The sequence below is a fragment of the Spermophilus citellus genome, assembly GCF_964194105.1.
Source record: "Spermophilus citellus genome assembly, chromosome: 8".
NCBI lineage: Eukaryota > Metazoa > Chordata > Mammalia > Rodentia > Sciuridae > Spermophilus > Spermophilus citellus.
This window is the reverse complement of record NC_138189.1, coordinates 72452913-72470000: the sequence shown is the minus strand read 5'-3', so window position 1 is coordinate 72470000 and position 17088 is coordinate 72452913. Positions and strand designations below refer to the sequence as shown.

The window sequence follows — 17088 nt, the reverse complement described above, 5'->3', positions numbered from 1 at the left end:
GATGTATCCTCAGAGTGAAGGCAGGAGAGGTCCTGAGGATCACTCTTCACTGTGTTCCTCACATAAGTGACTAACCACCACATCGTGTCTCTGCAGTCTTGTCCATCCTGGTACTTTCTAGTCCCATCCCACTCCAGGTGATGTTAAAACTGATCACCTGGTTATGTTGCTGTCTGTCAAACTTCACCATCAGATCACCATTTTCCTCTTTGTACTTGATTAATATGAATGGTGATACTCTGATATTACTCCAGAATCTTGTTGTTTATTAAACTTGAGTTTCATTCTACTGTGGTGACTCCTGTGTGGATCAGCCACCACTATGATCATTGATAAAGGGTGAGTTCCTATTTTCATTGTCTCATAATTTGCATTCCAATTATAGGAAAAATCTTCATTCATCATTTCTCCTTTTAATTACTGTATAGACTCATGGATTGTATTTTTTTTTAAATTTCCTTTACTGGGGACTGAACTAAGAGTTACTATACCACTAAGCTACTTCCCCAGTCCTTTTATATTTTGATTTGAGACAGTATCTTGCTAAGTTTTCCAGACTGGCTTCGAACTTGCAATCCTCCTGCATCTGCATAAGGAGTCTTTGGATTACAATAGTGCACCACAGTGTCTAGTATGGATTTGTATTCTATACAATAACACTCAATTGTAATGCTTCATTAGTGTTATTTATCTTCATACTCCTATTGATACTGATTTAGTCAGTAGGAAATTTTTCAAGACAGGTTAATTTTTTATTTTTTAACTCATCCCACCAATATTATTCTTTGGCATAGCAAGAAGTTCCAAATTTATTGTATACTTGCCTTCCCAGTCCTAGAATCCTCCAGTGTTCATTTTTGGAGAATGATATTGAGAAAACATGATCTGGGTGATTTGAACACTCATTGCTATTCGGGTGTCATTGCTCCTGTGCCTTCTAAATGGACAGACCTAGGGAGTGTATGTATGCAGGTACCTACACACATTGAATATGTCTGTTGCATTTGGTAGTATAGCCATTTGGACAATATTAATTCTGCCTATCCAAGAATATGGGATGTCTTTCTATTTTCTAAGTTCTTCAGTTTCTTTATTCAACATTGTGTAGTTATCATTGTAGAGGTCTCTCCCCTCCTTGGTTAATTTAATTCCCAGTACTTTATTTTATTTTTGAGGTTATTGTAAATGGAATAGTTGTCCAAAAAGGATCATGGTTTAAATAATAATTGAAAGGAATTTAGAGGGACCTGATCCATCTTTCTTATAAATATTGACTAATAATAACATCCTTCATAGACTAGACTTCTGTTAACCAATAAGTCTTTTTTCTTTGATTTGGTGCTTGTTTTCTGTCTGCAATTTCTTCAGTCTTCCTTGAGTGTATCATTGCAGAGTCTAAATAAATAGTACTGCATCTAAAGTAGAACGATAAATCATCATGCTTTTGTGTTTACAGTGGAATCATGAAACCTGGTCTCAATGCTATTCTGGCACACCAAAGTAGAGGGAAATCTTTGTGAGTATAACAGAAAATATGTCTCAACCACTTCTGTGTAGTTGTTGTGTGATTTTTAAAGATGACTTTTTAAAGTTTACTAGGGCATAACTAAACAATTGATATGGTGATGTTGGCCATATTAGAAGTGATTGGAGAGGGGAGAAAGGGAATAATGATAAAAGTGGGAGGATGGAGCTGAAAGAATAATTGAAGACAAGAATTCTTTTTTTTTTTTTTTTTTTTTTTTTTTTTTGGTAAAGAAGCACATTGCCTGAGCTGGATCCACCAAATTCAGACAGCTAGAAACTCATTTGGGAAGACTGTGCTGGATCAGCCAACATGGCTTCGCTTATATACCTTTGGGTTTTCTTGTAACAACAACAACAACAACAAAAAGATGATGATAATTTAAACATATAAATAATTTTAGTTAAACCTCATATTTCTGGAGTAGTAAATTTTCTAAGTTTAGCAGAATATGAGAGATATGGCCTATAATGGAGGAGAGAAATCTGTAACATACATGTCCTTTTATAGGTTGCTAAATATCTTAGCTGCAAGGAGAGATGCATCTGGATTATCTGGAGATGTTTTGATCAATGGAGCACCTCAATCTGATAATTTCAAATGTAATTTGGGTTATGTGGTTCAGGTAAGAATTCGTAAAATTGCCTTTTTTGTTTCATCTGTACGAGCATACTCTTTACTTACAGCTTATTATGCTTCTAGTTGTTTATGTGACATACTCACATAACCAATATTCATTCCACCAGCTTTCATAATCTTCCATCTCAACAGTTAAATGGAAAAGCAACAAGGACTTGGAAAATGATCCTGTTGGACAATGTTATCAATTCTGGCTTGTGTATAATTTACAAGTGTCCACAGTTGTCCTTTTTACCCTTCTAGCATTTTTTCCTTTCCCTAGAAGATGTGTTTGCAAATCCTTGTACAAAGCAACCTGGCTGTATCTGGTTCTAGTGGGCATGATTACCTGGGCTCAAACCTGGTGTGCGGATTGAGAATGAAAATGACTTCCTTGGACTCTGCAGCTATCTTTATGTGGGTCACTGCAATTGGTATAGTTGAAAGTTTACTATTAGCTTGAACTTTACCTTGATTATGTTATTTTTATAGATCATGGATTAAGTTACATATACTGAAATATGACTGAGGAGATTAAAATGAGACAGAAGAAGACACATGTACAGGGAAAATTATACTCAACTTAGAAAATTAGTGAAAAAAAGTCCCAGAGAGAAGTCAGTCCAGCCTGGAGCAGATTTATGATTAAGCATCTAAAATCATTACAGAGTAAAGAAATAAGTATGAAATAGGGAAAACTGAATGGAAATCTAATGATATTAAATATTATCACTAACAAATTTTAGGTATGATAATCATATTGTGGTTACGTTTTATATACACATAGAACTATGTACTATGATGTCTGGAATTTTCTTCAAATTATAGATGAGACAACACTGATCATGAGTTTATAATTACTGAAATTGAATTTTGAAGATGTGGAGTTTATTATATTATTCTGTCTATTTTTGAATATGTTTGGCAATTTCCTAATGGAAAGTAAAAATAAAACATTTTTTGGTAAAAGGAAAATGTTGATTCTTGATTTAAAAAATTAAAAAAAATGCATTTAGGATGATATCGTGATGGGCACCCTGACAGTGAGAGAAAACTTACTGTTCTCAGCGGCTCTTCGGCTTCCAACGGCTATGACAAATCATGAAAAAAATGAAAGGATCAATAAAGTCATTGAAGATTTAGACCTGGATAAAGTAGCAAATTCCAAGGTAGTGTGAAAAAACCTGATAGTATCATATCCATGAAAGATGCCCTCCTGTGTAGATGCTATGACCTAAATGTGTGTTCCCCAAAATGTGTGGGGTCAAAAGTGGCTGCTTTTTGTAATGATGAGAATGATGACTACTTACATACTATGAAGGTGGAAATTAAGTGGAAAAATACTCTTAATAATGGTTGTATCCTAGGAATGGAGTGTGGTCTGGTGTGGGGAGTGTTCCTCACAGGACCCTTTCCACCCTCATTGTTAAGTCATGGCTCATTTGGTGTGTTTGAACTAGCCCTTCTTCTTCCTGTTTCTCTTCCTGCTATTAACTGCTGTTTTCTTTCTCTTCCTCCTGGGACCTTTGTTCCATGACTTTTTTGAGGTGAATTTCTGGAATCAATAAATGACAAGAATCCAAGGATTATTGCTTTGTATGTTTAATTTTTCTTTCAAAATTGTATTTTGTCAAATTATAATTTACTTTTAATTCATATAGTCACCAATAATTTTTGGAGCCTTTCTTTGTCAGTTTTCTTATCCCCAGCTCACTCTCTCCTTTCTTTCCTTTCCTTTGCCAGTCCTATTTCCAGATCTATATTCCAGGCTTCTTTATGTTTGAGAGGTACAGTTGTGAACAGTGTGACAAAGTGAAGTGTGACAAACAGTTAATGCCTACTTAGGCATCAGAAAGAAAAATTGAGTGGAATGCATCAACTTAACACTATTGAACAGTTGAACAGTCTGTAGGCAGGGATTGCTGAGCAGACATTTGAAGCTGTGTGTGATAATGAGCTACTTAGACTGTAAATGGTTCACCTCCTTAAGAACTCCCCGACTTAGAAGCAATGAAAGTTGGGGTTCTACTGGCTGATGCTTCCTGTATTATTGTGGATATTCTTGCATGTGAAATATATTTGTTATGGAAGAATAACCCTAGGATGACACTATTTACCATTTATTTTTTGTGTACTTAGTGATTGAGTTGTCTTTGCTTTTCATCTGTTTATTGACTTGACTTTTGAGTTTCTTCTGTGGGATTCTACTCTTTTCTTTAACATTAAGCACTCGCAGCCTTAAATTTCTTGCTTATGTTTGCTGGAAAAATATGCAGAGGTAGTCACTGACTGCCTATATTCAAATAATCTAATTGAATTCCATAGTTCAATTTTTTTTTTTTTACTTTTGGCATTTGCAGATAAATGGATAGAGTTAGAGAAGATAATGCTAAGTGAAGTTATCCAATCCCCTCAAAACAAAAGCCAAATGTTTTATCTGATATAAGGAGGCTGATTCATAATGGGGTAGGGAGGGGAAGCATGGGAGGAATAGACAAATTCCAGATAGGGCAGAGGGGTGGGAGGGGAAGGAAGGGAGAATGGGGTTAGAAATGATGGTGGAATGTGATAGACATTATTATCCAAAGTACATGTATAAAGACACAAATTGGTGTGAATATACTTTGTATACAACCAGAGATATGAAAAATTGTGCTCTATATGTTTAAGAAGAATTTTAATGCATTCTGCTGTATATATAAATTTTAAAAAGTTAATTAAAAACAGAAAAGATAGCCTCCTTACTATAATGTGATCATTGAATCATTAATAGAAGAGTAAATTCCTAATTCTATTCCCTTAGATTTCTCAGTTGTTAATATCTTCTTCCTTAGTTACTATAGCTATTTCTTACTGAAGTATTTTATATAAATTATATATATATATATATATATATATATATATATATATATATATATATAATATTTTACCTCTTGTTATGCATCTCCAACAAACCAGAACGTTGCCTTCCTTGTTTTAATACCATTATCAACTAACACAATGAGTAATGTATTTACATCATCATCTATATGGAGTTCATATTAATTTGGACACATTTTCTAGATTGTGTCCAAATGTCTTTTATGGTTCAATTGTCAATAGCACCCTTGTTTGAATCCTGTTAAGAGACTCTTTGGGAACTCTGAATTTCATAATTGCTTCTAACTTTCTGCCTACCTAAAACCTTCCTTCTCTACTCACACACAGAATGACATTGACTCATTCAAATGAGTGAGCCCGTTGCCCTGTTGAATAACCTGTCTTCTTTTAAGTCTGAAAAGGTAAAGTAGAAATTCTGCATTCAGTTAGGGCATGGACAATGTCAGTATGGAAAACCTTGTAGAAACTGAAAAGGTGCCAGTGTGGTATGGTAGATAGTGAACATTTCCTGGCTCTAAATGTTCCTATTTTTGGTAAGTCCACTTGGGGAATTTTGGTGAAAACAGTGTGGGAAGTTGTTAGAAGTCTAATAAATCACCATAAAGTTTTCCCCTTTTCCTCTCCGATTTTTCTCTCCCATTTTAGGCTCTAATTTCACTATGTCAGGGCAATGACTCTTCATGTTCTAATAGACTATCTTAAACCTAAATATACTTAAAAACATGCAGGACTGTTCAAAGCATGGGCTTCATATCCAGTCTTGGCACTTACTTAGCAGCTCTGCTCTGACCCTCAGTTTATTCACTTTTAAGAGAAACTTCTTTCTTCTCCCCCATGTTCATTTATTTGTTGCTCACAATAATTAGGACAATGAGATAAAGTATTTCTGTCAGGACTGTTCAACAATCATACTGACTGTGCCATTCTTGCTGATAATGTAATAATCTGTGCTTTAGGTTTTATCTAGAGGAGAAAGAAAAAGGACCAGGATAGCAATGGAGCTGATCACAGATCCTCCCATCTTGTTTTTGGATAAACCAACAACTGGTTTAGATTTGAGCACTACAAATGCTGTTCTTTTGCTCCTGAAAAGGTAAAGTTCTTTCATTTATTCAATATATGATTACTTCTGTTTACCATATATTCTTGGTTCAGGGAAATCAGAGTACATCACAGGCTTTCTTACTTCTTTGTTAGAGGGAAATTATAAACAAACAAAGAAATGTTATCGAGATTGATGAAATAAGAATGTAGGGAAGGAAAGTGATAATGGGGTTGGGAAGCTGTTTTAAATAGTAGGAGGGTCAGGGAAGACCACAAGCATGTGACAGGTGAGCTGGAGTGAGACCTGATGTATTTGCAGAAAAGAGTTCTGGGTGGAAGGAGCAGCCAGTGGCCCTGAGCAAGAGCATTCCTGGTGTGTGTGGAACATCAGAGAGACCACAGAGACAGAACCTAGTAGATAAGGGGAATGGAAACTGGGTGATTTTGGTGTAAAAACAGAATACCACAGACTGGAGGCAAACAACAGAAATTAATTTCCTTCTAGTTCTAGAGGCTGAAAGTTGATATCAAGATGTTCCACAAGGTTGTTTTTCCAAGGCCTCTCTTATTGGCTTGTAGATGATCATCTTCTCCCTCTGTGCCAGTTTCTAATCTCCTCTTAACTGGACACCAGTGAGTGAGGACCTTCAAGGTTCTCATGCAATCGTAATGACCAATTGGAAGACACTTATCTCCAAAAGTAGCCACATTTTGAGAAACTGGGGGTTAGGACTTTAACATGTGAGTTTTGGGGAAGCCAGAATTCATCCATTCACAGTTAGAAATGCTGTGAGATGAAGTTGGGCTGGCCTAGCTCTCCTAGGCCAGTGTTAAATATATGGCTTTCTATTCTTTTTGCTAGGGACATGGGGTCATTTTTTGTCTTATTAAAGATACAATAAGCTTTCATTTGCCATTCTAGAATTGGGAACAATGAATGTTCAATGAACTGAGCAAAGAGGGTTGGCTTTATAGGAAGAAAAGGGCAGAAGAATGAAGAGAACATATAGCAGAGAGGTTATTAGAAAGTTACTTTCCTTAAGGGGTTAAACAGAGGGGTCTTCCTTGTAATGCAACTCAGGTAATATAGAGCTCTTATGATTGGTTACTGAGAATCTGATTTTGGAAAACAGACCCATTTAAATCTAGTTTGATTACCTTGCACTTAACACAAAAGACTCATGGAAGCATTTTGAGCATATTAGAGCAGGGCAATGGCTATAGGGAAGGCTGTGAAGTTTGGATAGGATGAGTGAAAGACTCTAAGAAGGAACTGTTGAGGCAGGATGGGGTCTGGACTAAGGTGCCCATGCTGCAGTGGTGAGGAGCACAGGTTCTGAATCTGTTTGAGGCTGGAAAAAACAATCAGTTTGGGAAGTGGACCTGGGCTTTGAGAATTGAGAGAATGATGCCTGAGATTTGGGGCCTATTAAGAGGAAGAATTAAGCAAAATAAATGACAATAGCTTTTATTAAGAAGTAAGAACTGGGGCTGGGGATGTGGCTCAAGTGGCAGCGTGCTCACCTGGCATGCGTGCGGCCCGGGTTCGATCCTCAGCACCACATACAAACAAAGATGTTGTGTCCGCCGAGAACTAAAAAATAAATATTAAAATTCTCTCTCTCTCTCTCTCTCTCTCTCTCTCTCTCTCTCTCTCTCTCTCTTAAAAAAAAAGAAGAGAGAACTGTGGAGCTGGGCATGGTGGCATATGTCTGTAATCCTAGCAGCTTGGATGCTGAGGCAGGAGGGTCATGAGTTCAAAGCCAACCTCAGCAATTTAGTGAGGCTCTAAGCAACTCAGTGAGACCTGTCTCTAAATATAATACAAAAAGGGACTAGGGATGTGGCTCAGTGGTTAAGTGCCCTTGAGTTCAATTCCCAATAACAAAAAGAAAAAAAAATGCAAGACTGTGAAAGGAAAGTTTATAGGAAACAACATTTCAAAAGTTAACTTTTAAATTCATTTGAAAGTATAAAAAATAATTTCAAAATTATAAGATGGCTCCAAGAATATCACAAATAAAATCCACTCTTCTCCCCTAGACTCTCCAATTGTTACATTTTACTGCATTTTCTTGCCCTCCATGTCTCTGCTCACCATTACATAGATTTTTTTACTTTACATCATCCTCTATCACTACTTAATACTCCTTAGTTTAAACTCCAAGATATAAAGACACTATACCATATCAACCTCCCAGTGAGGAACTTAACAATGACAGCTTCACAATTATTGAGTCCTTCAACTCCAGTCAGATGTCACAAGCTCACCCTGCTTTCTTTCTCTCTCAGGATTCTGAAGAAACACATATTTTCTGGATGTTTCATTTTCCCCCTCTAATCTGGAAGAGATGCTCAGTCTTTCTCTGTGGTTGAGTTAGGACATTTCATGAGTGACCTTCAGATGGTCTATTACAGTTGTTTAGGCTGACTCAGGCATGAAACCATGCTGAGTTCCCAGTATAACACACCTGAGCTTCACCCACCACAGCTGGTGTACACCTCCATCATCTGATCACATTGGTGTCTGCTGGACTTCTCTTCTGATAAATTACTGTTTTCCCCACACTGGAATAGATTAGTATATTATTGGGAAATAAAATAGACTATTTAGTGCCAAATTCTATTCCTCATCAAATGTCCCCCACCAATTGTAGATGCACCCAAATCTCCTGCTCTTGTGGTAGCTGCCTAACATGTAATTATTGACAGCATATCTAAGAAAGAGGTGTTTCATCTTCCCTATTCATTTCCCATATGATTCAGTGAGTCAGAATCTCTATTACTCCCTGTTTTAGTGATCAAGTTGATCCTGATTGGGCCTATTAGAGTTCATTCAATGTGGCTTTTGTGTTCCTTTGACTTCTCCCTAATCATTTGTCCAGCATTTCTTTCCTTTGTGGTCATTATGATGTTCCATGCTCATGTTGTACTATATCAGCCATTTGTAGAAGGTGCCCTTGGTTAGAAACCAAGATCTGGTTGTTTAGTGCACTTACTACTATTGGAGTGGCTTAGCTTCTAGTGGTATTGCCTTTAGTAGACAAATCTAGGAAATATACATGTGTAAGTGTGTGTGTGTGTACACACATATAAAGTAGAAATCTGATTCTATATTTTATTTGTTCAGATAATAATTATAAATATACTTACATGTGCATTTATGAGTCTCTGTGTGATTTGCACATTGTATGTACCCAATCTGACACTGAGCAACATTACCAACACCTACATGTGAATTTCTGATAGTCACAAATAAACATACATCTGCAAATGTTGATATTTCTTTTAGCATTTAATGTTATTAAAATCCCATGAATTCATAATAATATTCCTAATTCCAATCTAACAATTCAGTGTATTTTAAAATATTTTTTTAGTTGTAGATGGACAGCTATACTTTATTTTATTTGTTTATTTTTATGTGGTGCTAAGGATCAAACCCAGTGCCTCACTCATGCTGGGCAAGTGCTCTGCCACAGAGCTACAGCCCTAGCCTCCTTCAGTGTTATTTGAAATTTTGTCCTTTCAATCTTTGCAAGTCACTTTAGACAGTGAGAAATATGGCCCATTATCTCAATATATTTGCTTATTTTCTCAGTTAAGTAATTTAATTGTTTAATGCAATCAGTATCCCAGTTGCTTTGGTCTACCACCTCTGGAACCCCTCTGCCTCATATATTAAGCTGCCAGACACACCACCTTCATGGCTCACCCTCTCTATCACTATGTCACTTCCTCTGGTGCCCATGCCCCCATAAGCAAGGTTCTGTGCTAGCAGAGAAGAAACAGAAATATGCAAAGATGGATAATTAAACATGTTCATTTTGAAATGTAAAGTGCACATACAAGTGTAGATGCCAAGTTATGGGTCTAGCCTTCTGGTACCATTTCAGAATATACCCAAGATATTTTTATTATTTAGAAATATGTTAATGATGTCTATTAGCAAATGATGGATTGATACAAAATATATAGCTGCTTTCTTTATGCTTTGCAGTACGTAGCACACAAGCATGCTGCCTACTTCAGGGAGCTCCAATTGGTCATTCTAAATGACTTATGTGTATTCTTATCATCAATGGTCTAGTTATAATGCATATTCTATTTCTTTAGTCTGAGATAGAGCCTAAGATTCTCCACAGGAGAATCAAACAGGGGATTCTGATAACATTGCCACTGGTCCTCAGACAACATTTTGGGAAGCAGGGCTGTCATGCAATTATGCTTCCTGCTTCTAGTCCAGCTCCCTATTACCTGCTGGCTACAGTTGTGTTTTTTGAGTGAAGACTTAATCATCCCTTTTTTGGGGGATCTCTTTAGTTATTTTCTTTATCCAACATCTAATATCTCACTATCAAACACATACACACACATAAGTCCTGCTTTGTAAAAAAAGAGCTTCTTTTAGTTTCCAAAATAAGCATTTTTTAAAATTTCATGCTTTGTTTATTTTTTTCTCCAAGAATGAGCTGTCTTCTATTCTTAGATCACTCCTGTTGAGACTTTTGATGTTCTACTAGTATTATCTTCATAATGGGATGTAAGTCTCCTATTTTGCTTAAATGGAACCCTCATCTAATTCTGTTTCCCATTGTACTGAAATTATTGGCCTTCTGGCCTGACTATCTTTGAGGCAAAGCATCTTTCCACACACAGTTAACATATACTAGGTGCTTCTCAAGTATGCATATTCAAGCTGTTTTCTCATATTTTTTTTTATTGTTGGTCATTCAAAACATTACATAGTTCTTAATATATCATATTTCACAGTTTGATTCAAGTGGGTTATGAACTCCCATTTTTACCCCGTATACAGATTGCTGTATCACATCAGTTACACTTCCATTGATTTACATATTGCCATTCTAGTGTCTGATGTATTCTGCCTGCTGTCTATCCTATTCTCTTATCCCCCTCCCTTCCCCTTTTCTCTCTCTACCCCCTCTACTGTAAATCATTTCTTCCACTTGTATTATTCTTCTCTTACCCCTCATTTCCTCTTATATATAATTTTGTAAAACCCTGAGGATCACCTTCCATTTCCATGCAATTTCCCTTCTCACTCCCTTTCCCTCCCACATCTCATCCCTGTTTAATGTTAATCTTCATCTCAAGCTCTTCATCCCTACCCTGTCCTTGGTTACTCCCCTTATATCAAAGCAGTCATTTGGCATTTGTTTTTTAAGGATTGGCTAGCTTCACTTAGCATAATCTGCTCTAATACCATCCATTTCCCTCCAAATTCTATGATTTTGTCATTTTTTAATGCAGAGTAATACTCCATTGTGTATAAATGCCACATTTTTTTTATCCATTCATCTATTGAAGGGCATCTAGGTTGGTTCCACAATCTTGCTATCGTGAATTCTGCTGCTATGAACATTGATGTAGCAGTGTCCCTGTAGCATGCATGCTCTTATTAGGTCTTTAGGGAATAGACCTAGAAGGGGAATAGCTGGGTCAAATGGTGGTTCCATTCCCAGCTTTCCAAGAAATCTCCATACTGCTTTCCAAATTGGCTGAATGCTAAGGAGGAAGTGTGAATCAGGCGATATAGTGATACCAGACTTCAAACTATACTACAGAGCAATAGTAACAAAAACAGCATGGTACTGGTACCAAAACAGGCGGGTGGACCAATGGTACAGAATAGAGGACACAGTAACCAATCCACAAAACTACAACTATCTTATATTTGATAAAAGGGCTAAAAGCATGCAATGGAGGAAGGATAGCATCTTCAACAAATGGTGCTGGGAAAACTGGAAATCCATTTGCATCAAAATGAAACTGAATCCCTTTCTCTCACCATGCACAAAAGTTAACTCAAAATGGATCAAGGAGCTTGATATTATGTCGCGTCTACCCGCCAGCAGGAATGACGACAACAACAGGATTCTTCTTTAACACGCTTTATTGGGAGCATCCATTAGGTATAGATGAGAGGAAAGACCCTGAGCCCGAGAAAACCACCCCTTATATACTTCAACTACAGCCCTGCTCGTACACCATTGGACAAAGAGCGCATAGCAACACAGCAGCAGCCAATAGAATGATAGACCCAGCACTTGCACACAAGGCAAGAGACACCCAGTTCCAGCTTGTGCAAAACAACGAGCACTTCTTGAAGACAGTTTGTTCCAGGAGCTGGACAATTGATACATTCCATTCTAGGGAGTGGCTGAAAACAAAGAACTGGGTCTCAGCCCAAGAATTAGGCTCACGCCCACACAAGGCAGCACAGCAAAATAGCTCACCACAATATTAAATCAGAGACATGGCATCTGATAGAAGAAAAAGTTGGCTATGATCTACATCCTGTGGGGTCGGGCTCCAAATTCCTCAATAGGACACCCATAGCGCAAGAGTTAACAATTAGAATCAACAAATGGGACCTACTCAAACTAAAAAGTTTTTTTCTCAGCAAAAGAAACAATAAGAGAGGTAAACAGGGAGCCTACATCCTGGGAACAAATCTTTACTCCACACACTTCAGATAGAGCCCTAATATCCAGAGTATACAAAGAACTCAAAAAATTAGACAATAAGATAACAAATAACCCAATCAACAAATGGGCCAAGGACCTGAACAGACACTTCTCAGAGGAGGACATACAATCAATCAATAAGTACATGAAAAAATGCTCACCATCGCTAGCAGTCAGAGAAATGCAAATCAAAACCACCCTAAGATACCATCTCACTCCAGTAAGATTGGCAGCCATTATGAAGTCCAACAACAACAAGTGCTGGAGAGGATTTGGGGAAAAGGGTACACCTGTTCATTGTTGGTGGGACTGCAAATTGGTGCAGCCAATTTGGAAAGCAGTATGGAGATTTCTTGGAAAGCTGGGAATGGAACCACCATTCTCATAATTTTTTTAGTACTAAAGTTTGAACCTTGGGGTGCTCTACCACTGAACTATATCTCCAGTTCTTTTAATTTTTGTTTTCTTTTTTTTTAAAGACAGGATCTCACTCAATTTCCCAGGTTTGCCTCAAATTTGCAATCCTCCTTCCTTACCCTCCTGAATACCTAGGTTTAAAAGCATGCACCTTTATGCCCGGTCCCTAAAGTATTTCAAATATAGTTTTTCAACAGTGATTTTGTCATTGTGTCTTCTACCCATAAGCTATAACTCCTGTGTAAAGGAAGTATAGCACTGCTTATACTGTAGAATTAAACCAGAAATTAAATTCAAAGTTTTTTCCCTAGCATTTGATGACCCTTTGATCATCTGCTTGAACGTTAAGCCTGAAATGTAAAAAGAAGAAAATAATTATATCAGAACTGCCTTATAACAATATTGTGAACATGAAAACATGGCTGTTTCTAAAGCATTTAGCAAACACATAGTAATGTTAATTGTTTTATCAGGTTAGAAGAATGAAAATTAAACCTAAAAGATATAAATGATCAAGGATAATTTACCATATGACACCTTTAATAATATTTACTCTATAACCCGTTTTCAAACTCAAGTGTACTTACAGATTACCTGGGATGCTTCTTAAAAATATGGACTCCTGCCAGGTGCAGTGGCCCATGCCTGTAATCCCAGCAGCTCAGGTGGCTGAAGCAGGAGGATAACAATTCAACACCAGCCTCAGCAACTTAGCAAGGCCCAAAACAACTTAATAAGACCCTGTCTCTAAGTACAAAATAAAAGAGGGCTAACTGGTTAAGCACCCCTGGATTCAATCCCAGGTACAAAAAAAATAAATAAATAAATAAAAATTAATCCCTGTACCCACCCCTAGATCTTAATTCAAAATCTGGGAAGACTATCCAGGAATCTTTATAGTAGATTCCAGACTGTTGATTCACAATCCTTTAAGAAGTCCAGGTTTTTTTTTTTTTTTTTTTTTGAGAGAGAGAGAGAGAGAGAGAGAGAGAGAGAGAGAGAGAGAGAGAGAATTTTAATATTTATTTATTTAGTTTTCGGTGGACAGAACATCTTTATTTTTATGTGGTGCTGAGGTTCGAACCCAGCACCCTGCACATGCCAGGTGAGCTACCGCTTGAGCCACATCCCCAGCCCATGTCCTAGTGTTTTTAATAAAAATATTGAATTTCATTTCCCCAGTAATCATGTAGATAATATAAAATGAGATGAGAACTCCATAAGAGAAAATCAAGTGGAACTGGGAACAAATGGTCTAATAGCAAGAATAAAATATTTTACCAAGAAGTTCAGGATTCATATATTTAATGATTCATTGTTTTCCCTTTTAACTTAGGATTTCTCAGCAGGGACGAACGGTTATCTTCTCTATTCATAGACCTCACTATTTCATCTTCAAGCTATTTGACAGCCTCACCATCTTGGCTTCAGGAAAATTAATGTACCATGGTCCTGCACAGAAGGCTTTGGAATACTTCTCATCAGCAGGTGTAGTAGACTTTTTGCATGTACTTGATCCTTCATTCATCCTGTGTTGGGAGAGAACAGAGAAGTCCACAGGAGTGCTGTTTGATAATATAGAGGTACCTGGGATTCCACCTCCCTAAAACATCTTTGGTTACTTTGGTGCCAGAATTTTTCTTCATTTTGGCAGTGCTTGTTTGTTTTTTAGGTCTCTTTCTTTTTCCTCTCCTATCTGAGTATGCATGTGTGTGTGCATCTGAGTATTTTTACTGGACCTGTCTGTTATGATTCTCAGTTATCATTGATTGGTAGTCAGATTTCCATTGTTGTGACAAAACACCTGAGAAAAACAACTTATAAAAAGATAATTTATTTTGGCTCACAGTTTCAGAGACTTCTGTCCATGGTCAGCTGGCTCCATTGCTTTGGAACTCAGCTGAGACAAGGAAGAATCTCATGAGGAAGAATATGGTAGAGGAAAGTTGCTCAGTTCATGGCTGCTAGGAAGCAGAAAGGGAGAGAGAAAGAGGGAGAGAGAGAAAGGGAGAGGGAGAGGAAGAAGAAGAGGGAGAGGGAAAGGGAGAGGGAGAAGGAGAGGGAGAGGGAGAGGGAGAGGGAGAGGGAAGAGGAGGAGGAGGAGGAGGAGGAGGAAGAGGAGGAGGGGGATAATGATGACTAGAGAGGAGGGGAGAGGTGGGGAGGGGAGGGGAAGGGAATGGAATTTCAAATCCTCCCATGGCATGCTCCCAGTGACCTATTTCCTCCAACTAGGTCCCACCTCCCAGTAGGGATAATTGGAATTATTAATACATCAAATGGATTAATCCACATGAAGTTAGAACTTTTATATCCAATTGTTTCTTAAAAGCCCCACCTCTGGACATTTTTCCACTGAGGACCAAGCCTTGTACACAGTAATCTTTGTGGGACACTTCATATGCCAACCATAAATTTCTACCCTGGTTCCAAGAAACTCATGCCTATCTCATAATGCAAAATGCATTCAATCCCAAGAATCCCCATAGCCTTAACAGTTCTACCAGGTCTCAAAAGTCTAATTTCAATATCTCCTCTAAGATTCAAGACAAAACCTTAGCTGTACACTCTTATATATAAAAAAAAAAAAGTTCTATGCTTCCAACATATAATGACAGAGTAAACCTTCCCATTCTAAAAGGGAGAAATAGGCACATAGAATGAAGGGATTGGACCAAAGCAGTGAAAACATTAAATTCTGTAGGTCCATGTTTAGCTTCTGAGACAATGGTAGCAAGATCTGGGCTCTTAGGGCTGGGGAAGCCCCTCCGCCTCTGTCCTTACTGGTTGTAACCCCTGTGGCTCCTTCTTCTGGTTCTGCTCCTAGTCTGCAGCTTTCCTTGGGAGACATTCTACATTCTAGGGATCTCTTAATTCCTGGAATTCCACTGCATCATTTGCTTCACTCTCAAAGTTTCACACTTTGTCTTCTCAGGGTTCACCTTCAGGGATTCCAACTCTGAAACACACTATCTGGCTCTCAGGCCTTCATTTGAACTCTCTGTTGAAGTCTGAGAGACTTCTCTAACTCTAGCATCCTGCATTCCTGCAAAACCAGCATCATGTGGATCATAGCAAACTGTACAGCCAGCCACAGCTCTCTTCTGGACCTTTTGAACCATGGTTGCAGCAGTTCTGAATGCATGCGCAGCTAAGCAGGGTGTTTTAGTTAGCTTTTTCACCACTGCAACTAAAAGACCTAATCAGCACAATTGTAGAGGAGGAAAAGTTTATTTTGGACTCACAGTTTCAGAGGTCTCAATGGATAGACAGCAGGCTCCTTTCCTACGGGCTCAAGATGAGGCAGAACATCAGAAGAGTGTGGCAGAGGGAACCAGTTCACATGATGATCAGTAAGCGGATACAGGTCTTCACATGCCAGATAGAAAAGCCACGCCTCCAGTTCCCACCTCTTCCAGCAACTCCCTACCACTTCACTTACTCTCAGTTAATCCCTATCAGGGGATTAATCACTGATTGAGTTAACACTCTTACAACCCAACATTTCTCCTCTGAATCTTGTTGCATTATCTCACATGTAAGCCTTTGGGGGATACCTCACATCCAAACCATAACACAGGGTGAAAGGAATCCTAGGGAAAGAACTTCTTAGGCACCCCTAAGAAGGAATCTTCTTAAAGTCTCTCAAGGACTCTTCTTAAAGTCTTTCAACATGTTTTCATTTTTACACACTTGAGCCTGTTATGCAGGTTGGTCAATTCCTGAATGCCCTCAAGGCATCTCTCCTATTGTCTCTATGAGAAATACTTGTTTTGCTTTTAGTCATGCTAAATTCTGGCCAAACTACAAAATTTTCAAAATCTTTCTGCTCTGATATTTAGTCCTGATTTTTTATTATAAAGATGGTCAAACAGATCAAAATGCTGTGCTGCACTGAAATTTCCTCTACCAGATTAATTAATCCATCACATTTAAATTCAACTTCATACAAAGCCTAAGGACATGGAAAAGTGTACATATGTTCTTTTCCAGGATGTATTACTAATGGCCTCCAGTCTGGTTCCCCAAAGAGTCCTCACTTCCATCTGAAACTCATGAATGTAATCTTTACTGTCTGCATTCCTATGGTCATTCTAGTCTTCTGACCTCCCA

At 37.9% G+C, this 17088-nt stretch overlaps 1 protein-coding gene across 1 annotated transcript in view; it reads left to right on the top strand.

Moving 5' to 3' along the window:
• LOC308654695 (broad substrate specificity ATP-binding cassette transporter ABCG2-like) overlaps window positions 1–17088 on the top strand; it is a gene marked incomplete at its 3' end in the record, with an annotated part of 34181 nt that overhangs the window by 13383 nt on the left and 3710 nt on the right. Inside the window, exons 3-7 of the mRNA XM_081304368.1 lie at window positions 1457–1516; window positions 2036–2150; window positions 3160–3312; window positions 5980–6116; window positions 14312–14463. Coding sequence (XP_081160494.1) covers window positions 1457–1516; window positions 2036–2150; window positions 3160–3312; window positions 5980–6116; window positions 14312–14463 — 617 coding nt within the window. The remainder of the gene's footprint in view (window positions 1–1456; window positions 1517–2035; window positions 2151–3159; window positions 3313–5979; window positions 6117–14311; window positions 14464–17088) is intronic.